This window comes from Peromyscus eremicus, chromosome 4 (assembly GCF_949786415.1).
Source record: "Peromyscus eremicus chromosome 4, PerEre_H2_v1, whole genome shotgun sequence".
In the NCBI taxonomy this organism is placed as follows: domain Eukaryota; kingdom Metazoa; phylum Chordata; class Mammalia; order Rodentia; family Cricetidae; genus Peromyscus; species Peromyscus eremicus.
The window spans coordinates 140,674,990-140,698,231 of record NC_081419.1 but is presented as its reverse complement, the minus strand read 5'-3'; the positions used below and the strand labels follow the sequence as shown (position 1 = coordinate 140,698,231).

At 52.8% G+C, this 23,242-nt stretch overlaps 2 protein-coding genes across 2 annotated transcripts in view; both read left to right on the top strand.

The window, feature by feature from the left end:
• Ptgis (prostaglandin I2 synthase) overlaps positions 1 to 9,109 on the top strand; it is a 43,061-nt gene extending 33,952 nt beyond the window's left edge. Inside the window, exons 7-10 of the mRNA XM_059261940.1 lie at positions 1,410 to 1,578; positions 2,341 to 2,522; positions 2,829 to 2,980; positions 5,705 to 9,109. Coding sequence (XP_059117923.1) covers positions 1,410 to 1,578; positions 2,341 to 2,522; positions 2,829 to 2,980; positions 5,705 to 5,849 — 648 coding nt within the window. The 3' untranslated portion in view covers positions 5,850 to 9,109. The remainder of the gene's footprint in view (positions 1 to 1,409; positions 1,579 to 2,340; positions 2,523 to 2,828; positions 2,981 to 5,704) is intronic.
• A 12,973-nt stretch (positions 9,110 to 22,082) lies between these two features.
• Kcnb1 (potassium voltage-gated channel subfamily B member 1) overlaps positions 22,083 to 23,242 on the top strand; it is an 84,488-nt gene continuing 83,328 nt past the window's right edge. Inside the window, exon 1 of the mRNA XM_059261938.1 lies at positions 22,083 to 22,649. Coding sequence (XP_059117921.1) covers positions 22,083 to 22,649 — 567 coding nt within the window. The remainder of the gene's footprint in view (positions 22,650 to 23,242) is intronic.

Below are 23,242 nucleotides of genomic sequence, written 5' to 3'. Positions count from 1 at the left end.
GGCTGGCCTCAAACTCACAGAGATCCACCTGGCTCTGCCTCCCAAGTGCTGAGATTAAAGGCGTGCACCACCACCGATCGACTGGAACCGGGATTTTTATTTTTATTTTTTTTTAAACAATTTACCACATGGTAGGCCATCATTCTCCTCTCTGGTGTCAGCTTGTTTCCGATTTTGGGGTTCTGTATTAGGACTGCAGTTCCTGTCCTCTGCCCAATGCAGTTATTTTTGTAAGACCTTATTGGGAAAGATGATGTCTACTGATGCTGTTTGAGTCTGTGACTACAGTCACTTTTAGGATAGACAATACCTCCTTGCAGGTTGAGGTTGCTCTGGATCCGTGTTCGAATCAGTGAAAGGTGTGGAGGAGCCGGGTGAAGATGTTTAGGCAGGTCTGACCCAGTCTTGGAGCACACCATGTCATTGATTTTCCTAGGTGATCTTTTGGGAAGTTTCAATGAATTTTTGTTAAAAAACTAACAATCTTTATTTAAATGCTTCTCTGCTCATCCTTCGAGAGATTAACCATAACACAAGAAGCATTAAGGAAACTTGGTCTTCTAAACTATAAATAGCTATAGTTATCAGCTAGTTAAACCTGGCAGCCTGTGTTGATAGACACGCGCTCACAGGTCTGTGGATCTGGCTGGTCTAAACTGACCCAGCTGGGGCCATTTAGCTGTGCCCTGTGTGTCTTTCACCCTGGATCCAAAGGCCCAGTCAAAGGGGGGACGTAAACAAGATCTCTGAAGGCCAGAGATCTACTATTCATTAATTCCACTTCATTTTATTTGTTGGTCAAAGCAAGTCCATGACTGAGCCCAAGTTCAAGGGCAGGGAGACGTCATCTGCTTCTTCTGTGGAAACTGTAGAGGAACACGGGAAGCCCCAGGCTTAGCCACCCTCTGACATTCTCAGTGTTCTGCCTCGCGGACTTGCTCCTCTTGTACACTTGTTCGGATGAGTTACGGAGGCTTCCCTGGGCGACCCTAGACCAGGGGCTTCACATGAGTTACGGAGGCTTCCCTGGGCGACCCCAGACCAGGGGCTTCACATGAGTTACGGAGGCTCCCTGCGTGACCCCAGACCAGGGGCTTCACATGAGTTACGGAGGCTCCCTGGGCGACCCCAGACCAGGGGCTTCACATGAGTTACGGAGGCTCCCTGCGTGACCCCAGACCAGGGGCTTCACTCGATGTCAAGACGGCAGGAGTGGCCTTCACGCAGGTACCAGGCTGAACCAAACAAAGCTCCAAGCACACTTCGGCCACAGTCTGGGGCTGAAGATAACTGGCGATGCCTGGGTGATGGGCCAGCGTGGGAACCAGGCATGCTGAGCGCTGCCCTGTAGCTCAGCCTGAGGAGACCTCTTGGTCATTTGGTGAGTGACGGGCTTCTCCTTGTTGCAGGGGAATATGGGTCCCACGGCCTTCTGGCTCCTCCTCTTCCTCCTCAAGAATCCCGAGGCCCTGGAGGCTGTCCACGAAGAACTGAAGCGTGTCGTCTGGCAAGCAGAGCAGCCTGTGTCACAGATGCCCGCCCTCCCACAGAAGGTTCTCGACAGCATGCCTGTGCTAGGTAGGATGGCCAAACCTGCTAACCTGGCTACCTCCCAGGGTCCCCCCGTGTCCTCCATACCCAGTATCACTACCCAAGTCTCCTGGTCTCAAGGGATTCTTAGTGTCAAGTGTTTCTGAAGCACCTGTAGTGGAAAAGGGACTCAATCCGAGTCGTGCAACTGAAAGTCTCTAGCTTCAGGCTCAGGTGGACCCAGGTGCTTGAAAAGTGTTGTCAGGGCTAAGTCTCTCCCTGTCCTTCAGCCTCATTTTCTACTGGGGTGCTCCTGGTCTATGGAGGCCAGCAGCTGCTGGCAGCTGGAGGCGGGGCCTCTCATCCAGCATTCCTATCTAAAGTCCCAGGAATGTGTTCATTGGCTTTTTGGGTTATATGCCTGCCATCCAGAACCAAACACAGGGCTCAGAGGGGTGAGCTGAGCCCGCCAGCTAAGAGTAGGTCAATTGTCCAATTTCTGGAAACAGGGGTGTGGTCCCTAGAGGAAGGTCAGGGGACTATTTCCAGAATGGAATGTACACTGTAGGTAGAAGCGGACACCGAGGCCCTAAACTCTCCCCCTCAGCTGTCTGATATCCCTGTGGTTCCCACTTTCCCATGTCCCCTTACATCCAAGCATTTCTCGGGGACCACAGCGCACATTTTGTCATCTGGCTTTTCCCACCTTGTTGTGTGACTGTGTGCAAGGTCTGCAGCCTCTGGCCACTGCTCTGTTTGTCCAGGGGGTGAGAGGGAAGCTTGCTAACCTTTCCTGCCTTGTTTTTGCAGATAGTGTGCTAAATGAGACCCTCCGGCTCACGGCTGCCCCCTTCATCACTCGTGAGGTCATGGCAGACCTGGCTTTGCCTATGGCAGATGGGAGGGAATTCTCTCTTCGACGTGGTGACCGCCTCCTCCTCTTTCCTTTCCTGAGTCCCCAAAAGGACCCAGAAATCTACACAGAGCCTGAGGTCAGTAGCAGGGGCAGGACTGAACATCTCAGGGACTGTGGGTGTGGGGGAAATGAGCGGCTGAGGGATCAGCTGGTCGTGAGTGGCAACCTGCTGTGATCCTTGCTCCCTCTGCAGCCTGGGAATCGTCATCTCCACAGTCCTTAAAACCAGCCCCTGTCCAGTCACTTCCCATTATGCTCAGTTGTGACAAGTCTGCACGAGATCCCCAGTCCTTTGTCCTGGTGGAGTGGTGTTTTTGTGGAGTCTTTGTCCTGGTGGAGTCCTTTGTGTGGAGTGACATCACACATCACCCTCTTGTTTCAGGTGTTTAAATACAACCGATTCTTGAACCCAGATGGGTCAGAGAAGAAGGATTTTTACAAAGATGGGAAACGGCTGAAGAATTACAACATGCCATGGGGAGCAGGGTACAACCAGTGCCTGGGGAAGAGCTATGCCATCAACAGTATCAAACAGTGAGTCCTCCAGGGCAGTGCGTGGGGGCAGCATGCACGGCCACAGCATGCACGGCCACAGCATGCACGGCCCAGCAGGGAAGGGGCCCAGTGGTGGGGTGTGGCCAGGGCAGGACTTGGATGTGGCCCAGGATGTAGCTAAGGTACAGTGACACTTGATGCCTTCACTGCTTTGACTGATGGCCTCAGGCTGATTCCAAACCGGCAGACTCAACTCCTGTCCGCAAATCAGTTTATTTGTGTTTTTAAAAATCAGAAGAGTTCTTGGGGGGAAAAAAGCCACATTTCTGATTTCTTACACAATGGTCAGATCTGGCAGGAGTGTTCTCCCTGTGAGGGTGGCGTGGGAACACCAAACGCTGGCTGCTGAGTCCAGCTGGCCATGGCTGTCCATCTGTGGCTGCCGCAGCAGGTTCAGACCTTTGTGGCAGAAACTGGCTGAACTTCAGGGTCCCCCTCGTGGCTGTCGTAACTCCCGAGAGAGCTGAGCAGCTCTGATGTGCTCCTCCTGGGATTCCCCTGACCCTCAGTTTCCAGGGTCACAGACTGCCTGGACCAGGGACTGTGCTGTCTGCCCACTGCTCCATCCTGGAACCTTCTAAGCCTGTCTCCTCAGCTATAGAATGTAGGTGCTGATTGCAACTCCAAATGGATCAGAATGGAGCTTTCTAAGTGGCCACCCCACCACGTGACTCATCACAGGCTTTGAGAAATGTTAGCTAGTGTCTGTATTATTCACATCATTAACATGCAGGCACCATGCCAGGGGACAGTAAGTCATGTTAACCTTTTGATCACTTCTCTCAGAGTAAAGTGGAAATAACAATGGAGTCACTTCTGCCCTAATGCTTAATGTGCCTTCCCCCAAACCACCTTGTCATGCATAATCAGGCAGTGAAAACAGTGGGTGCCAGGCTTAGGAGCACTTAGAATGCCAGCCATGGGGTAGGCTGAGGCAGGAGGATGGCAAGTTCAAAGCCTGCTTTGGCCACTTCATGAGCTCTTATCTCAAAAGTAAGAATAACAAGATGATTGAGGTTGGGTCTTGATGTGGGGTGCTGGCTAGCACACACGAGGCATGAGACTCCATCCTCAGCATCACAAATTAACCCCCCAAAATAAAACCACAGGTTATAGGCAAAGGGAGCCTGAAGCCTAGCATCTGAAAATGTCATCAGTGACACCTGAGGAGGATTGCAGCCAAATGGAAGGTGGTCATGCAGTTTTACACATGCTTAAAGAATGCACAAGGGTGGAGAGCGGGCTCAGAAACTGAGTGACTAAGCTACTGCAGAGCACCTGAGTTTAGTTCCCAACACCCTGGTTGGGCAGCTCACAACTGCCTGTAACTCTTGCTCCAGGGGATCTGATGCCCTCTTCTGGCCTCTTCGGGTACTGCACTCATGTGCACATACATCTCCCCCCTCCCCCCCCCCATACACACACACATAATAAAAAATAAAACTTTTTTAAAAGACACAAAGTCTGATGAACAGGGCAGTCAGCTGATGCTCATGCATGCATGCTTGGCTAGTGCAGGCTCTGCATTCACCGCTGCATCTAGAATGTGAAACAGCATGCGAGCAAATGTGAGGTTGCCTCTGCTCATGTTTGTGCCCTAGCGTATCAGTCACACCAGGACAGATCCTCTCATCCAGATTGATAACTATGACCGAGCTTTGCAGTTCCTGCTTCATCCGGTTTAGGGACAGACAAAAGAGGTGCAGGGTTTTATGTGTTTAGCATGGTACCCGACTCATGGCACCTCAACAAGTGAGAGAATCTGTTGTGATCTCGGTCATTGTGAGCTCCCTGACAGGAAGCTCCCAGCCAACGGCAGCTGTGATAGCTCTGACCATTGGGGACACGGGTTGTAAGACCTATCTCAGATAAACTCTCCCTCCAGAGCTGGAAGAGCCGGCTTACCTTTACCACAGGAAAACCTTTACTTTGACCCCACAGGAAAACCAAGCCCGCAAGTGGGACAGACCCCGGCGAGGGTCACTTTCCCTTAAGTCCAGTGGGCCAGTTTCCCGCAGCTCCTCCACTTGCCGGCTCCTCTTGCAGTGAGAGGAAGAAGTCCTTGCTGTGTGCTCTGCCTGGCTTTGGGCCCCTGAATTGAGTTGGGGTCAGTGATGAGGCACGGGACAACTAGGATCATGTGGACAGTAGTGAGTCGCAAGGCAGAGCATGTCATTGTCATTGAGGCACTGATGGCATCCTAGACATGACAGCTTTATGTGTCTCCAGAAGGTGGTGGTAGAGAGTGCCGCCTTGCAAAGGTGGCCCTGGGTGACAGTTACATGTAAGAAGTCTTGAGGGAGTGGTACTGGCTTTAATTTTACAGGCACTCCTGGTGAGTGTGGCCCTGGCCGGGGCTGACTATGAGATTGCTAAGCTTAGGGAAAGGGGGCGCAGGCTTGTAGAGAGGCTGGAAGAGACAGTCTTGTCACCACGAGCATTGTGATGCACCTGGGACTAGGGACTACCCAGGTGCTGTGGGTGTGGGGTTGGAGACACGTGGCTGGGGCCCTCCCTCTGGCCACTCCATTATCTGCATATGATGCTGCAGGCAGGAGAGCTGGGGAACCACACTCTGGCTGTGATGTAGAAATGACAGCCACGGGCACAGCCACTCAGCCTCACTCAGCTCGGCTGTCCTCACCTTACCAGGCTCTGCCAAGCCCAGAGAAGCACACAGGCTGACACCCTCTTTCCCTACAGATTTGTGGTCCTCCTACTGACTCACTTCGACCTGCGGCTGGGCAACGAGGACACAGAGGTCCCTGAGTTTGACCTCAGCAGATACGGCTTCGGTCTGATGCAGCCTGAGGAGGACGTGCCCATCCGGTACCGTGTCAGGCTGTGACCTGTGGAGCATACACAACACTCACCTGGGGTCTCCTGACTTCCCGTGCCTTCCTCACTGGATCCCTGTTGTTCTAGAATGCTGTGTCTAGAGGAGGGGACATAGAGGGCATGGAGAGCAGGAAAAGCCAATGAAAGCTCTATATCCCTCTGTGAAGACTTGCTTCCAAATCAGGCTGCCTGGGCTCCGGGTTCCCCTATGCCTCCTGTCCTGTGGTACCAGCAGTCCCCACCACCATGCCCCCGACTCCCAGAGCAGTCGCTGTCCCTACCTTTAATAGCTGGTATAGTCCAGGCCTTGGCCAGCGTGGCAGATATGGGTCATGGAGGACCCGTAAGGATTCGTCAGTGTGTTTTAAGTTCTGTCCCCAGATTATTAAAGAGACATGGCCCTCCCTCTCTTCATGTGGATGCCTGTCCTCTGTCCTTGATTCACAGACAGTAGGTAGCAGGGCTTTCCTTGTGTTAAGACTGGGATGCAGTGTGACCTGGAAAGACCTGGCCCTGTGAGATGTTTGGAGAGTCAGTCTAGGGAGTCTATCCCTGCATCCCAGCACACAAACCCCTGCTACAGTGTACACAGGCCGGCAGAACAGTTTTGTTCAGCCTGTACTTTAAAAATCAACATAGCCAGGCATGGTGGCTCATGCCTTTAGTCCTTGCAAGGCAGAGGCATGCAGACCTACATGAGCTCCAGGACAGCCAGGGCTACACAGAGAAACCCTGTCTCAAAAAAACCAAAAACAACAAAATCAACATAGTAGCCAGGCGTCGTGGTGCACACCTCTAATCTCAGCACTAGGGAGGCAGAGGCAGGAGGATCTCTGTGAGTTCTAGGCAAGCGTGGTCTACAGAGCTTAGTCCAGGACAGCCAGAGCTACATAGAAAGATCCGGTCAAACAACACAGTAGATATCATGTTATCTGTGGAGGATTCCTGTGGATGCCCTGGCCACACGGGGCCGACAGTCCCAAGAGTAGCTCTGCCTGGGGTCCCCAGCATTCACCTTCCTTGAACGGGGTTTCAGTCGAGTCAGCATTGGCACCCCTGGTCCCTTCTGGTCCCGAAAGCATTGGAGTCTGTGCCCCTGTTCTGACTCTTGGGGGTACTGGTGGATGAAGTGAAAGAACCAGCTAGCTTGTCCTCAGGCCATGCTGCTCACCTGACTCTGGTCACCACAGCCTTTGCCCAAGTCAGTGGTGAAAACTCACCTTTGTGTCAATTTCAGGCTGACTTCAAGGGGACTATGGCTTGCAAACCTCCCTGTAACCGCAAACATGCTCACTGCTATTAGGCCTTGTTTCCCAAGTGTCTTTATTCTTTTTATTTTATTTTATTTTTGAGGCAGGGTCTCTCGGGAACTTACTATGTAGACCAGGCTGACCTTGATCTCACAGAGATCCACCTGCCTCTGCCTCTCAAGTTCTGGGATAAAAGTGTGCGCCACCATACCCAGCATTCCAAGTGCCTTTAAGTGCTGAGACAGACCTCTATTTCCATTCCGCACAGCATCCTGGAGAAGATATGGTGTTATGCCAGCTTTCCAGATGAGAAAGCCAGCTCAGAGAGGTTAAGTGACCTGCCTGGGGTCATACAGCTCTTGCCAGTAGAGCTCAGCCCACACACCTCTCCTAGAAGCAGATGTTGGGTGGGCTGTCTGTTCTTCATGCCTAGGGCTCCAGGGGTGGCGGTGGGACACTTCTGTTTGGCGTTAGAGAGCTGGCAGCCAGGAACACCCAAACATGGTGCAGCTTATGAGACACAGGCACATCTGTGATGAGGTCCTTTTAACTAAGTGGAAAGACGGAAGAGGCCCTGCGCCCATGTGTTCCAAGGGCTCACCTCTCGGAGCAGAGCTAGGTCTGGGAGGTTTCCCTGGCCCTGGGTCTCCAGGCACCCTCGGGATTCCCGGATAGACAGTGTGATTGGCAGGAGTCTGGGCATCCCCAGGGAAACCCATCTCCATGCTTGGGTGACCCCCCACTGCTGCCTGCTTCTTATCTTTGCCGGAAATCAGAGCTGGCAAACCTCCTGTGGGAGGATGAGCCAGTTTCCATGGCAACCCCCAGTTGCCTCCTCACGGCTGGAAGGGGAGGAAGAAAGTGGCAGAAATAGCTGCTGAAGGTCTCACAGGCTTCAGTCCTGGTGCGCTAGAGGGAAGCCCTTCAGAGCCCCATCCTAACTGAATCAGACTAGACTGTCCCCAAGATGCTCACCTCTGCTCAGCCACGGGCTAGTTCCCTTTAAAGGTGGCGCCTCCTCAGCCGCAATCAGGAGGGGATCGAGTATGGGGAAGACGGTGAAGGCCAGGCAGCTCCAGCGGGGACCTGAGGAGCTGAAGCAGTGTCATGCATGCCCCCATTTAAATTCCTCCCCCTTTCCATTTCTTTCCTTCTTGATAACAGGCTGGGAATTTAGCCCATAGCGTGGTTAGCTAGCATGCACAAAGTCCCAAGTTCATCTCCAGTTCTGCAGAAATTGGGTTATGGTGGTGCATGCCTGGAATCCCAGCAAGGTGGAGGCAGGAGGATCAGGGGTTCAAAAGTCACACTTGGCTACATAGTGAGTTTGAAGTCAGCTTAGGGTACACAAGACTGGCTGGAGAAAGAGGAAGGGCCGGAGGAGGTGGCAGCTTAGAGAGGAGAGGTGAATTAGCCACCTGCATGGGCAGATCGCACCTCCCCATTCCCAGCTGTACTCAGCGTGGCAAGATGTGTTACTGTTTTCCGTTTGATCAGATGAGGGGTTCCCTGGCTGTCTCACTGTGTTTCTGCTGTTATTTGCTGTTCATCAAATGTTCTCCTTTAAGCAGATTTGCTAGTTTTTCCAATGCTGGCAGGAGTGAGCCTGTATCATCTACGCCCCATAGAATCGTGAGGAATAAACCGGCCCTGGACAGTGGAGGTCAAGACTCTGGGCCCCAGAGCCTGTGTTCTTGGGTTAGATGAGCCAGTGTGCTGGCTGGCTGAGGCCTCGTCCATGTCTCTCCTCAAGTTTCTCATTGGTGGACCCACTGTGGGCGAGGGGTCCAAAAGAGGGGTGAACTGCTCATGCCAGGGGGTGGGTGGTAGCCCAGTCTCCGGATAGAGAAGCCTACGCTGAGCATCTATCCCAGACATCAGTTTGGATGCTTTTGTGATTTTTAATAAACACAGCGTCACAGTGTGTTTCATGAGCGGCATAGTGGCTCGGCCTTGCCGTTTCAACACAGTGCTCAAACTTTGTGTCATGCTGTCAGATGGACACGTGCTTATTAAAGTGGCCTTGCTCATGAACTGCCTCTGTGTGATTCTGAAGAGGGAGCTTCTGGGTCTGGAGGTGAAGTCGGTTGCTGGGAGGCGGTGAAGAGGAGGTCCTGTCCCATCAGGTCTCACCCTGGGAGCTTGTTCCTTATTGTGAACAGCTGGAGTGAAGGGCGATAAATGGGGGAGCTGGGAGGGAGGGTTAAGAAGAGAGATGGGGAGGGAGGTGGACAGCCGGGAGCACTGGCCAAGGACAGTAGAGAGGAGAGGAGGTAGGAGAAGCCCCAGGCCTGAAGGACACGGAAGTTGAGCTCTCACGAAAATATATCAAGAGCATCCGCTTGCTAGCCCTTGATCCCTGCGGCTTTGGTTTCTCCTTTTGCTGACTCTCCTTGTGTGTCTTGGAGTTCCCTGGCTCCTTCGAAAGGAAGAGAGATTAGCTTACCTTTAATTGCTCTGCTGGAAGCCTGCGCCTTGGTTGTTTCAGTATTTCATCATCTTTTGGCCCCACACCCTGGAAGTCAATGGCTTTCAAAGTCCTGACCACAGACAGGCTCCCTCTGTGGGGACTTTCTGGTGGCACCCATATTTCTTCCCCGGAAGAGAACCCAGGAGACCTTGCTGGGGGGGTCTCACAGAGCACAGTGTGCACAAAGCATTATAATGCACAAAGCCCTAGGCTGTTGTTAGGTGGTGGGTGGGAAGGTTCAAGGATAGATTGGGGTGTGGTGAATGGGTGGATGGATGGGTAGGTGGATAGATGGATAAATGGAGTGATACTTGAGTATCTGGAGTGGATGTGTGGTTGGATGAGTGGATTCATAGGTGGATAAATACATTGTGTGTGTGTTGGGGGAGGATGAATGGATGGATGGATAAATGGTGGATGAGTGTGAAATGGGTGCGTAGGTAGATGGAAAGATAGATGGGTGGGTGAATGACAGAGGGACACGTTTAAAGGTAAGTGGTAGGAAGACAAATGGACAAGAGGTTGGGTGAACGTGGGAAGATGATGGGCAGTGTGGAAGATGGGACTGATGGAGAGACAGGAGTGAGTGGGCAAGTATGTGGTGGAGAGATGGCTGGGTGGGGCTCAGTCACTGACAACATGGATGAGGGGATGGCGAGGCTAGCGGATGGGCGATAGACGAAAGATGACATGGAGGAATGAGTGAGCGTCGGATTGGTCAGAAAACGCGCTTTGTTCATTTGCAGGAACTTGGGCCAGGAAACCCGGGGCTTGATAAAGACAAGTGGACTCAGAAAGAAAAAAGCAGGCATTGGAGCCGAGTCTCATGGTGCAGGGCTAGGATCCCAGCTACTCACACAGCTGAGGCAAGAGGATGGCAAGTGTGAGGCCAGCCTGGGCTATGTAGAGGGACTAGACTCGGACACTGGGTCACTCAGGGTCATCCAACAGTTTAATGGTCTCGTTTATATTGTTGTCCTCAGTGCCTGGTGCAAGGGGGAGATAAGAATCTTCAATGGGCAATACACACAGACACGCCCCCCCAACAGTGTCTAATGTATAGTACACGGTCAACCGGTCCTGTCATTATTACTGTGGTTGTTTCAGTGAGTATTCTCAGCGTCAAGTGGGATGTATTCATTCACACTCATTCACACTCATTCACACTCCCAGGATCCCGCCAGGTGGAGCCTGTTATAGTCACCATGAGGTTGATTATGGAGCATGAGGACAAGTCCAGCTGATAGTTGATCCCTGGGGTAGCAGGGGCCCCATGGAACACGCACTTTGTTATGGACTGACGCACCCACATCCCCTGAGTCTCGGAGGGCACCTCTGTCCACTCTCATCAAGCTACTTTTCTTTACCATGGAATTCGTGAACAAAAGTGTGTGCCCCTGTGTGTGTGCCTGTGCGTGTGTTTGGGGGGTGTCTTAGTTGGGGTTTCTATTGCTGCTGTGATGAAACACCATGACCAAAAAGCAAGTTGAGGAGGAAAGGGTTTATTTGACTTACACTTCCATATTGCTGTTCATCACTGAAGGAAGTCAGGACAGGAACTCAAGCAGGGCAGGAACCTGGAGGCAGGAGCTGATGCAGAAACCATGGAGGAGTGCTGCTTACTGGCTTGCTCCACATGGCTTGCTCAGCCTGCTTTCTTACAGAACCCAGGACCAGGGATGGCACCACCCACAACAGTCTGGGCCCTCCCCCACTGATCACTAATTGAGAAAATGTCTGAGAGTTGGATCTCATGGAGACCTTCCCTCAACTGAGGCTCCTTTCTCTCTGATGACTCTAGCTTGTGTCAAGTTGACACACAAAACCAGCCAGTACAGGGTGGGGGGCAGGGGAGTATGGTATTAAGTAGCCTTACTCTACCCAGAAACTCCAAGAAACCTGAGCAGGCTGCCCAGTGGGACATAAATGATGGATGGTATCATGGAATCCAGAGAAGGCCAGACTTCTTGCCAGCACTGTCGGAGGAGTGGCAGGGGTGGATCTCGGCTCCTCCCATCAAGATGCCAGGCTGACGCCTCAGCAGACATGTTTTGAGAGAGCAGTGGCCTGGAATCAGACAGTCTGGTGTTAGAACTTGGCTGCACTGGGATGCTGCCCCTCCACGAGTGTTGTGGCTTGTCTTTAAATCAGAGGGCTATGCAGGGTCCCTTCGTTATAGAATATTCCAGTTGTAGTTCATTTTCTCTCCCTCCCTCCACTGCTTCCTTCCTGATTGTTTATTGGGTTTGTTTGAGACATGATCTCACATAGCCCAAGATGGCCTTGAACTAACCACTTAAGCAAAGATGACTTTGAACTTTTAATTTAATTAACTAATTAAGTGTGTATGGGTGATTTGCCTGCATGTACGTCTGTGTACCCCATGCATGCCTGGTGCCCACAGGGTCGGAAGAGGGCATCAGATCCCCTGGGACTGGGGTGACAGTGGGTTGTGATTTTGATGCTCCTGCCTCCTGAGTGGTAGGAATACAGGTGTGAGCCACCATCATGCCAGGTTTCTCCTGGGTTCTCTTATTTTTTTTTTTTAAGATTTATTTTATTTTTTATTATATGTGTGTGTGTGTGTGTGTGTGTGTGTGTGTGTGTGTGTGTGTGTGTACACATGAGTGCAGGTGCCTCAAGGAAGACAGAGGTGTCAGATCACTAGAGCTGGAGTTAACAGGAGATTGTAAAGCTGTCCGATTTGGGTGCTGAGCATGGAACTCAGGTCCCCTGCCACAGCAACCACTGAGCCACCTCTCCAGCCCCCTTTCCTATTTCTTATACGTCTAATTTCTTCCCTAAGCTAAGAAAATATCTGGTCTATGGAGAGAGGACTGCCACTGGTTAAGATCCTTTGGATATGGATGACCGACTGACAGCGGGCAGGACAGAAGGAGTTATTTCACAGCACACATAACTGGGAATCCAGGGATGCTGGCTTCAGGAGTGGCTGGATCCAGGAGCCCTAATGATAGATCCCGTTCAGCTCCATTTTACCCTGTGACAGCTTTATTTCCAGGTGGACTCAGCTGTGGAGGACAAGAGGCTTCCCCCCATCTGGTCACCTTACTTTGAATGTTTTCATGAAGGCTGACACCTGGCATAGAAGTGGCCTTTTTGCAAGGATCAAGCGCCATGCCTAGGAACAGAGAGCCTCTATGTGAGGGAGGCAAAACAAAATGGTGGGAGCGATCCCTCCTAGGCTCCCCAAGCTTCTGAATGGATTAGTTAGGCATTTTTAAAACAGTTACTTATTCTGTTTTCTATTTGTATGCGTGGTATGTTTTGTGCATGTTCACATGTATGTGCATGTGGATGTCAGAGACTGATGCCAGGTGTCTTCTCCAATCACACTCCACACAGGGTCAAGCAGCGTCTCTCACTGAACCTGGAGCTTCCTGATCCTGCTCGGCCAGATGGCCAGTGAGCTCGCTCCAGGAGTCGCCCTGTCTCTGCTTCCCTAGTGCAGGGATTACAAGTGCGCGCTGACTTTCCTGTGCATCATGGGGATCTGAACTCCTGACTTTCATGTGCATCCTGGGGATGTGAACTCCTGACTTTCCTGTGCATCCTGGGGATGTGAACTCGGGTCCTCGTGCTTGTGCACGAGCACTTTACTGACAGAGCTTCCTTCCCCTCCACCAGCTAAGCGTTCTGGTTACTTAGGTCGAGCTGGACACAGAAGCCCCTCCCTTAGCAACCCCAAGTTGCCTCAGCGACCTGCAGTTGACCAGACAGAGCCATTGGTGGTAAAGGGCTTTAAAAAGTTCCTCATAGGGTCTGGAAGGATGGCTCAGCGGTTAAGAGCACTGGCAGCTCTTCTAGAGGACCTGGGTTCTATTCCCGGCACCTACAGGGTGGTTCACAAGCATCTATAACTCCAGCTCAGGGGATCCAATACTCTCCGCTGGCACACACACGGTGCACAGATATATGTGCAGGCAAAGCACCCATACACATAAAATTAAATTAATTTTTTCTTGGGGCTGGAGAGATGGCTCAGTGGTTAAGAGCACTGGCTGCTCTTCCAGAGGTCCTGAGTTCAAATTCCCAGCAACCACATGGTGGCTCACAACTATCTATAGTGGGATCTGATGCCCTCTTCTGGCATGCAGACAGAGCAGTCGTATACTTAAAATAAATAAATCTTTTAAAAAAATTTCTCATAGACACCCAACATTGACCTCTGTCCTTAACATACATACCCACATATGCACAAATATACACAACAAGAGAATTTTTAAAAATCCCCTTATAGCCAGGAGGTTGTGGCACATGCCTTTAATCCTAGCACTTGGGAGGCAGAGGCAGACGGATCTCTGTGAGTTTGAGGCCAGCCTGGTACTACAGAGTGAGTTCCAGGAACGCTCCAAAGCTACACAGAGAAACCCTGTCTCAAAAAACATAAATAAATAAATAAACAAACAAATAAATAAATAAATCCCCTCATAGCCTAATAAAGCACATGCTATCTCTATGACTACTCATTTTAAAGGTGGGAAAGTTACAGTTCACAGAGGCTAGATCACCCTTCTGTACCAGCCATTCTGCCCAGGAGTCCTCTCTCTTTGCCACGAGGCCACACTGCCACCTGAAGGAACTTTCCACTACTCCTTGTTGAGTGAACATGCAGACACACAGCCACAGGGCTGCATGGGGCCTGACAGAGCCAGCCCCTCTGCATTTTTAGGTGCAAGGGGATCTGCATGCTTCTCCCCTAAGCTGGCAGCTAGACTTTGTAGGTGTGGCGGGGTGACCCAATCACACAGGGTCTTTGGCGATGGCCATGGACTTGCAGAAGAATCTCTGCAGAGGCCTATGGCTGGTGAATTGCCTACCACTCGGTCCAGGGCTCATTACATTTGGTCTGGACAATTGCAGGAGCCTTCTTCTGAGTCTCCTGAGACTACCTTGCGTTACTCAGTTCTCCCTGGTGCCCCCTTTGATGGAGGGCTCACTTGAGCCTGAGTGCCTGGGACCCCTCTGTGGAAAACTGCCAGGGCTTCCCAACACAAGGAAACTCAGACTCCTTCCTTCTTGAAAATAAAAGGCCCTGAATCTAGATATTCTCGAACATTCCATGCTCAGGGCCTGGGCTCTAGGGACTTTCCTGATGTACCTCCTTCCTCAGCATTCACAAGGTTGATGTCCCCCTGTGATACTCAGTTTCCCTGTAACTGCCTCATCAGGAAGCCTCCCTGGACCACCTCCTCCAACACTGCTGATACCTCCATCAGTCATGTGCCTTGCTCCCTCCTGGTGCTTTTCATCACGGTACTTACTACAGCTGGATGCTCTGACTGGTTGACCTGTATGTTTACTAACTATACAGGCATTGAGTGATGTCTGTTTTTCTTGCCCTGTGTCTTCAGTGTGTCACAAAGGAGACGCTCACTGTGGACTGAGAGAAGAGCAGTTCTAGGTTGGGAAACACCTTTGCCTTCCAAGAGGCTTACGTGGGGTTTCTCAGGCTTGGTACTATTGACTTGCAGGGCAGCAGCTACATTTATTATCAAGGTGAAGAACCATTCTGTGCACGGCATGATGTTTAGCGACATCCCCTTGCCTTCACCAACTAGACACCAGGAAGATGTCCCCTCCCCCAGAGTTGTGATAACCAAACCCCTGTGCGGATGTTGTCACATGTCCTCTGGGATAAACAATGAAACATCTGCCTCCTTTTTGGGGAGAAGAGCTTTTCTGGGCTTTGAAGCCAGGTTTCTTCCTGGAGACTGCAGTTTTCAAGGGTTCTCTGGGTAGATGGGAGCTCTGGGTAGGAGCTGGTGACAGGCTGCTGTTTGGGAATACAAAATGACATCCAGGGTTGCATGATTGTCCCTTTGGAACTCACTGAAAGAGGAGGGTAGATACTCATCCTAAAACAGAAGAGCAGAGAGAGAGGCCTCATGATCTCAGCATGTAGAACCCCAAGCCACTCAGATGAGGGTCACGTGGGCAGGAGGACACAAAGACCAGACGGGCAGGCAGTGGACCTGAGGGGCTGCAGAGGACAAAGGCAACCCCTCAGACCAGTGTGGGAAAGTGGCTTGCCCCAAGGATGGTGCCAGAAAACCACCCACAACCAGGACTGTCATCCCAGCTAATCAGGAGTCTGAGGCAGGAGGATGGTTGCCAAGTTTGGGGACAAGCATTGCTGAGCCATCTCACAGGCCCTTCAAATAATGTTCTGGAAACAAAAGATACCACAAGCAAAAAATTAATGTGCAGGTGACAGAATAGACATCCAAAGTCCAGGAGGGATTTAGCATCTAGATCATGTAAAGGAGTCCTGAAAACCAACAACTACAGTAACAAGCAGTACAACAGCCACTAAACAACCACAATCATAACAACAACTACCAGCCATAATAACAACCACAACCATAACAATAACCACAGCAACAACCACCAGCCATAATAACAACCACAACCATAGCAACAACCACCAGCCATAATAACAACCACAACCATAACAATAACCACATCAACAATCACCAGCCATAATAACAACCACAACCATAACAACAACCACAGCAACAATCACTAGCCATAATAAAGAGGCACAACCATAACAACAACCACATCAACAATCACCAACCATAATAACAGGCACAATCATAACAACAACCACAGCAACAATCACCAGTCATAACAACAGGCACAATCATAATAGCAACCATGATAACAACCACCAACCACAATAGCAACCATAATTATAACAACACTCACAGTAATAACAATCATCGAGCATAACAACCACAACCATAATAGCAACCACAGCAACAACCACCAACTACAATTAAAACAAAACCACAATCATAACAACCTCTCAACCATAACAACTACAACCAAAACTAAAACAACAGCCATCACCAACACAACCACAACAGCCACTACCACTACCACAACCATAATCATAACAACCACAGCAACAGCCACCAAACAACCATAACAACAACCACAGTAATAACCATAACAACATCCCCCAACCATAACAACTACAACTACAGTTATAACAATAGCTACCACCACCACACTGTAACAACAACCACTACTACAACAACCATAACTATACCCATAACAACAGTCACCACCATAACAGCCATAACAATAACAACTACCACAACAGCCACCATCACCACAACAACACACACACACACACACACACACACACACACACACACACACACACACAAACTCCAATGCATATGAAGCAAACCTGAGATTCATCAATAGTCAATGAAAGGGACATTTCAATGCATTGAGCTGTCTCCTGGCACACACTAGACATTCAACGCTCCACTCTCTGGATAAAAGCTAATGGAGGCCGAAGGACTCCCAGCACTTTAGAGGAGATGCCACCAGAGGCAGCGGAGTCTGGGTGCACTTAGTCAAGAGTGTACACACCCTGGGACACATTGTTCCAAAGCCTCAGGAAGCATGTTTACAAAGTCACCGTGTCAGGGCCGGGGACAAGGCTCAGTGGATAGAGCACTGGGCTCATCTCTAGCGCTGTGTAAATCAGGTGTGACGGTGCATGCCTGGAATCCCAGCACTTAGGAGGTGAAGGCAGGAGGATCAGAAATCCAAACTCATCCTCGGCTGTGTAACCAAGTTCAAGGCCCACCTGGGCTACAAGAGACCTTGGAAAGAAATCACGTCACTGGTCTGTGAGCAGATATGAGAGGGTGCTCTCAGGTGAGTCCACTAAGTACTAGGACTACAAGCGACTTTGAGGGACTGGACAATGAAGAAGGACACTCAGTGTGAGGACTGGTGAACCCACATCAATGTGCGTAGCTCTCCTGGAGATAAGAAACAACCCTAGAGTCACAGCACACAGCACATGGGTAAGGTGAAGTGTGCCTAATGGTGCCGGTAGGTAACCCTGTAATCCCATACCCCTCAGAAGGACAAGACAGAGAGCATGGCGAGTTCAAATCCAGCCTGGGCTACATAGTCAAATATTTTTTGGGGTGGGGGGAAGGCAAAACAAAACAAATGAAAAACAAACAAAAAGTATGATTTGAGGTATAGACACAAAACACCATTTTTTTTCAAGATCTCACACAGAAAAAACAAACCATAAAATCCACTAACCAGGAAACAAGTGCTGCCCATGAGGTAGGGGGCAGTCTCGGGAGTGGGAGGGTAAGGAAGGAAGAAATGAAGGGGACTGGGGAAACGGTAGTCAGTAAAGTGCCTCCCTCACAAGTACAGGACCCTAGTCCAATCTCCAGAACCCATGGAATCAAACAAAAACAAAAAACCAGCATTGAAGTATATGTTTAAAACCCCAAGGCTGAAGCAGCAGAGACAGGCAGAGCCCCAGGGCTCACTGGCCAGCCAGCCTAGCCTATTTGGTGAGTTCCCAGCCAATGAGAGAAGCTATCTCTAAACAAATAAATAAAATAAAAAAGGTGGATGCCGCCTAAGGAACATACCCAGGGCTGACCTCTGGCCTCCATATGCATACACACACATGAGCGCATGCATCCTGTATTATTCTAGAGAAACAGAAGCAACAGGACACACATCTTATATATTAAAATAGAAGACATTTTATATATCAAGTTGTTAAAAAACGTATTTAGACGGGCGGTGGTGGCGCACTGCCTTTAAAGCACTAGGGAGGCAGAGACAGGCAGATCTCTGTGAGTTCAAAGACAGCCTGGTCTACAGAGCGAGATCCAGGACAAGCACCAAAACTACACAAAGAAACCCTGTCTCGAAACCAAAAACCAAAAACCAAAAAAAAAAAGAAAAAAAAAGTATTTAACCAGCTTACTCTGAATATAGTCCCAATACCATGAGGCTGAGAATCTGGTAGTTTCTTGGTCCTTGAGGTGTCTCAGCCGTCCCAAGCCGGCACCAAAAATCTGGAGGTTCCTGGAGACTTGAAGGTCCTTAGTTCATGATGGACGCCTGAAATCGATGGTTCTGATACCAGTGAGGAAATCATCATCGTCGTCGTCATCATCATCATCATCATCGTCATCATTATCAGCAGCAGCAGCAGCAGCAGCAGCAGTGCAGCAGTGTCAATCAGCTCTGCAGCAAGAGGCAAGGCCAAGGCAACAAAAGGCGAGGCATCTTCCTTCCTCCACACCCTTCAATCTGGGCTGCTACCAGTCAGTGCTGCCCACATTAGGGTAGGTCCTCCCACATCAATTAAGAAAATTAAGCCGGGCGGTGGTGGCGCACGCCTTTAATCCCAGCACTCGGGAGGCAGAGCCAGGCGGATCTCTGTGAGTTCGAGGCCAGCCTGGGCTACCAAGTGAGTTCCAGGAAAGGCGCAAAACTACACAGAGAAACCCTGTCTCGAAAAACCAAAAAAAAAAAAAAAAAAAAAAAAGAAAATTAAGACAATTCCTCAAGTGAGCCTCCCTGCTCAGGTGATTTTAATTTGTGGCAAGTTCACACACACACACACACACACACACACACACACACACACACACACACGGCACAATAGGGGAGGAAATCAAGTCTTGTATTTTCTATGCCGATTTTGTTGTGGCCAGGGAATGGCTGTTCCTCATTTGCCCTTGACCTCTAACCTGACCACGCTCTGCCTGGAACTCCTCTTATCTCCCCAAAGCTGACTCCCTTCTTACCTGTGGAGTCTGTCTTCCACCTCTGAGACGCCCTCCCTGACCACCCAGGTAAAGCTCTCAGTATAGCCCGCCCCTCCCCATCACTGAACTCAGGATTTCCTGTTAGCACTCATGATTGGCTGAAACCTTCTCGTTAGAAAATAAATAAATAAAAATACGTTTAGTTGCTTGTCTTGCTTCCATGGTGGGCAAGCTGAGAAGAAGAGGGAGGGATTGAACCAGATCTATCAGGCCAGAGCAAGAAAAAACCCTGGGAAGGCTTTCCTCCAGTGACAGCCACGTTCAGTTCAGCAAAGGGAACATTCATTCTGACAGCCGTGGCTATCAGCGTGACCTGTGGGAGGCAGAGAGGGATGGGGGAGCTCAGAGCAGAGGTCACGGGGAGAGAAGGCAGTGGCAGCTTGGGCTGCGTCATGATGATAGAACTGAGGAGAGTGGATAGGTTTCTACAAACAGTTCTGTGTGATGCAGTTGGGAAGGAGGCCAAGAGTGGAAAGGGGAAGGGCCGTCCGGATCTTGGGGCACTAAGTCTCATTAAGTTTTCCCTCTCCAGGGCACGGCTCTCTTCTGCATCCCTGCCACCTTAATACCACACAACAGATACCTATGTGAGAGAACGAACCAGCAAAGACCAGGCAGGGCCCGAGTGTGAGCGACTGGAGGGAAGCCTGGCCCTTCTGCATGCAAACCTTCCCACCCCACAGTCACTCGGAGATGGCCTGATAGAAGGTGCCCGCCCCACTGCACAGAGTGAGGCAGGGCCGGGGATCCCTTGGTTGAGCCTGACACTTAGCTCTACAGAAGCAGCCGTCCAAGCTGGCATGAATGGGTGAGTGACTGATCAGGCCATATAAGCTCTGAGTCCTCACTGCCCCCTGCTCTGGCCTTACGCTTCTCCTCAGCCCCAACCACCCACCTGCCCACTCGTTTCGCATGTTTGTTTGTTGATAGACATACTGTCCACCTTCTTCTAGAACCTAGAATTTGATTTTAGAATCTGCAGTGGAATCCAAGCAAGGGCCATTAAAATTGCCCCCTGCCTTCTCCAGCTCTCCCATCCTCCCAGCATCTAGCCTGTCTGACATAGTCCCCTACTTCTGTTTACAGTCGCTCTCCCGGCAGCCCCGCGACCGGGAGGCTGGTTGTCTTCGCAGCTGAATCTACGCGCAGAGCCTGCATGCAGTAGGCGCTCAGCCTCGTGGTAGCCGGGACGCAGACAGCCCGCCCGGGTGGGCCCCGCGGCCTGGGCCAGGGCCCGGCCGGGCACGGAGGGGTTAAGCCGCGCGCGCTTCCGACCCGCAGGTGGCGCCGTCCCGCCTCGGTGCCACTCGCCGCGCTCCGAAGTGCGGGACAGAATCGCAGCGAGCGCGGAGCCGAAGCTCAGCCCGACTTGTTGATCTCGCGCAGGCAGCCGCGGCCGCCGCCGAGCCGAGCCGGAGCCCGAGGTGGAGGCGGAGGCGCCGCCGATCGCCCAGGCCGCGCAGTCTCCGCGCCCCGCAGAGCGCCCCGCCCGCGCCCCGCAGCCCCGGTGCCGCCCGCCCGCCCGCCCGGCCGGGGTAGGCCCAGCCCGGCCCCGGGACCGCCGCTGCCGCGGGCGGGGGCGCGGGCGGCCGGCGAGATGCGCGCGGCGCGGCCCCGGGAGGCGGCCGCCCTAGGGGTGAGTGTGGTGGGGGCGGCGAGGGTCCACCCCGGGGCGGGGGAGGGGGGCGGGGCGTGCGCCCGGCGTGCTGTGGGCCCCGGGAACCCCCCGAAATCACCGGTGCGTGGCGGGAGGAGGGCACGCTCCGAAAGGCCAGAAGATTCCGCTGGTTTCCCCGCCTCCCACCTCCCCCACCCCTTCCCTCCCGAGCCCGGGCAAAGGCGCAGAACCCAGAGTTATAAAAAGCCATCGCCGGGAGGAGCGAGGAGGAGGAGGAGGAGGAGGAGGAGGAGGAGGAGGAGGAGGAGGAGCGGGAGGAGGGGGAGGAGGAGAAAGGAGGGGGGAGGGGGCGGGAGGGGAGCATCGAGCAGGCGGATCCGGTGGACTCCGCGCCCCTCCTGCGCTAGGGTGGGGGGGGGGGGCGCACAGGGAGGTGCAGACCCCGCTGGCTTGGTTCCTTCGACCCTCACCTGGTCTCGGGAGCGACCTCAGGTCCTGATGTTGTGAGGAGTGGGGTCGTCCCAGGACAGGGTTGCCTGGTGACCTCCGACAGGTGGGCATCTGGGAGCCTCCATGATCCCCACTCGATCCAAAATCTTTTAAGATTTAGAAAAAGCAAGCCCAATGCCATCGCTATGCTCCCACCCCAAATCCTGAGCATCTTGGGGTGGGAGGAGATGAGAACTCACTAACAAGAGAAAAAAAGAAAGTTCTCCCTGCCTCTTTCGGCCTCCCCATTGCGGGGCCAGGCTGGGCATTCCATCCCGAGACCCGCAGAGCGGGGAGTTTCAGCACTCGACGGGGCGGACAGCGCCCCGGGCGGCCGGATTGCGCCAGGGCGGGGGTGGGGCTTCCCGGGAGCCTCTTGGGGGCCTCTCCTGCCGGGAGGGTCACCCCTCCCTCCGTCCTGGGGTGGGGCTGACTTCAGCACCGGCGGGAGGGACAGCGGCCATCAGTCCTCCCCCCCCCCCCTCCCCCGGCCATTCCCCCCCTGAGCCGCTTAAGCCTCGGGAAGGTCAAGGCCGGTGGGGACCCTGGGGGGAGGAACCTCGCAGCCAGGTTCGCTGACCCGCGTCCGCTTTCGCTTTCTGCCCCGCAGCCGTCGGGATGGAGGTGAGACGGCAGCCGTGACGCCCGCCCTCGAGCACCCCTGCACCGCAGCGGCCCGCAGCGCTCCCCGCCCCCCGCCCCCGCAGCAGCGGGCCTTGCCGTCGAGTGACAGCGGCCTGGGGGGGCAGGGGGGGCGGGGGCGGCCGGACCAGCGATGCCGGCGGGCATGACGAAGCATGGCTCGCGCTCCACCAGCTCGCTGCCGCCCGAGCCCATGGAGATCGTGCGCAGCAAGGCGTGCTCACGCCGGGTGCGCCTCAACGTCGGGGGCCTGGCGCACGAGGTGCTGTGGCGCACTCTGGACCGCCTGCCCCGCACGCGGCTGGGCAAGCTCCGGGACTGCAACACGCACGACTCTCTGCTCCAGGTGTGCGACGACTACAGCCTTGAGGACAACGAGTACTTCTTCGACCGCCACCCGGGCGCCTTTACCTCCATTCTCAATTTCTACCGCACGGGCCGGCTGCACATGATGGAGGAGATGTGCGCGCTGAGCTTCAGCCAGGAGCTGGACTACTGGGGCATCGATGAGATCTACCTGGAGTCCTGCTGTCAGGCCCGCTACCACCAGAAGAAGGAGCAGATGAACGAGGAGCTGAAGCGCGAGGCCGAGACTCTGCGGGAGCGGGAGGGCGAGGAGTTCGACAACACGTGCTGCGCCGAGAAGAGGAAGAAACTCTGGGACCTGCTGGAGAAACCCAACTCGTCGGTGGCCGCCAAGGTGAGTCTGGGGTCTGCTCCCCTCGTGGAGGCCTACGCTGCCTCATGGAGGCCTACGCTGCGGCTCCCGACTCCTCACGATGAGTACTAGTGAAAGACGGGGACTCCGAGCGAGTTCTCCAGGGACCACCACTCTTGTACCCTCCCCATGTGTCACGAGATACTCCCCCGCAATGATTCAGTGCTGTGTACCCCCACTTTGTTGGAGGGAAATGGTTTATAAGACTCTAAAATGCTACAGCCGCCGTGAGAGCGGAGGCGCGTTTTGCTGGGTAGAGTCTAGTGTCCTGCCCTTCAGGCCCCGAGTCCAGGCCGGAATAGCTAGCCCTGCATTTGTAGTATCTAGCCCGGTATTATTGCCCACTCTGCCGCTAAAGAAGGGTATAAACGCAGCCTACAGGCACGCGTGGTGAAGGCTGAGGCACACACGGGTATTTTAAGAGATGACACAAGATAGGGAAGCCTAGTGGCAAGGACAGCCTGCCCAGAGGCTCAGGAACTGTGGGTGAGGGGCTGGTTGGCTCCTTGTTTATGTACTTGCAGCGTGGTGCAGTTTCAGTCGGCTCCTGGAGGAGGATGTGGATTTCCAAATCA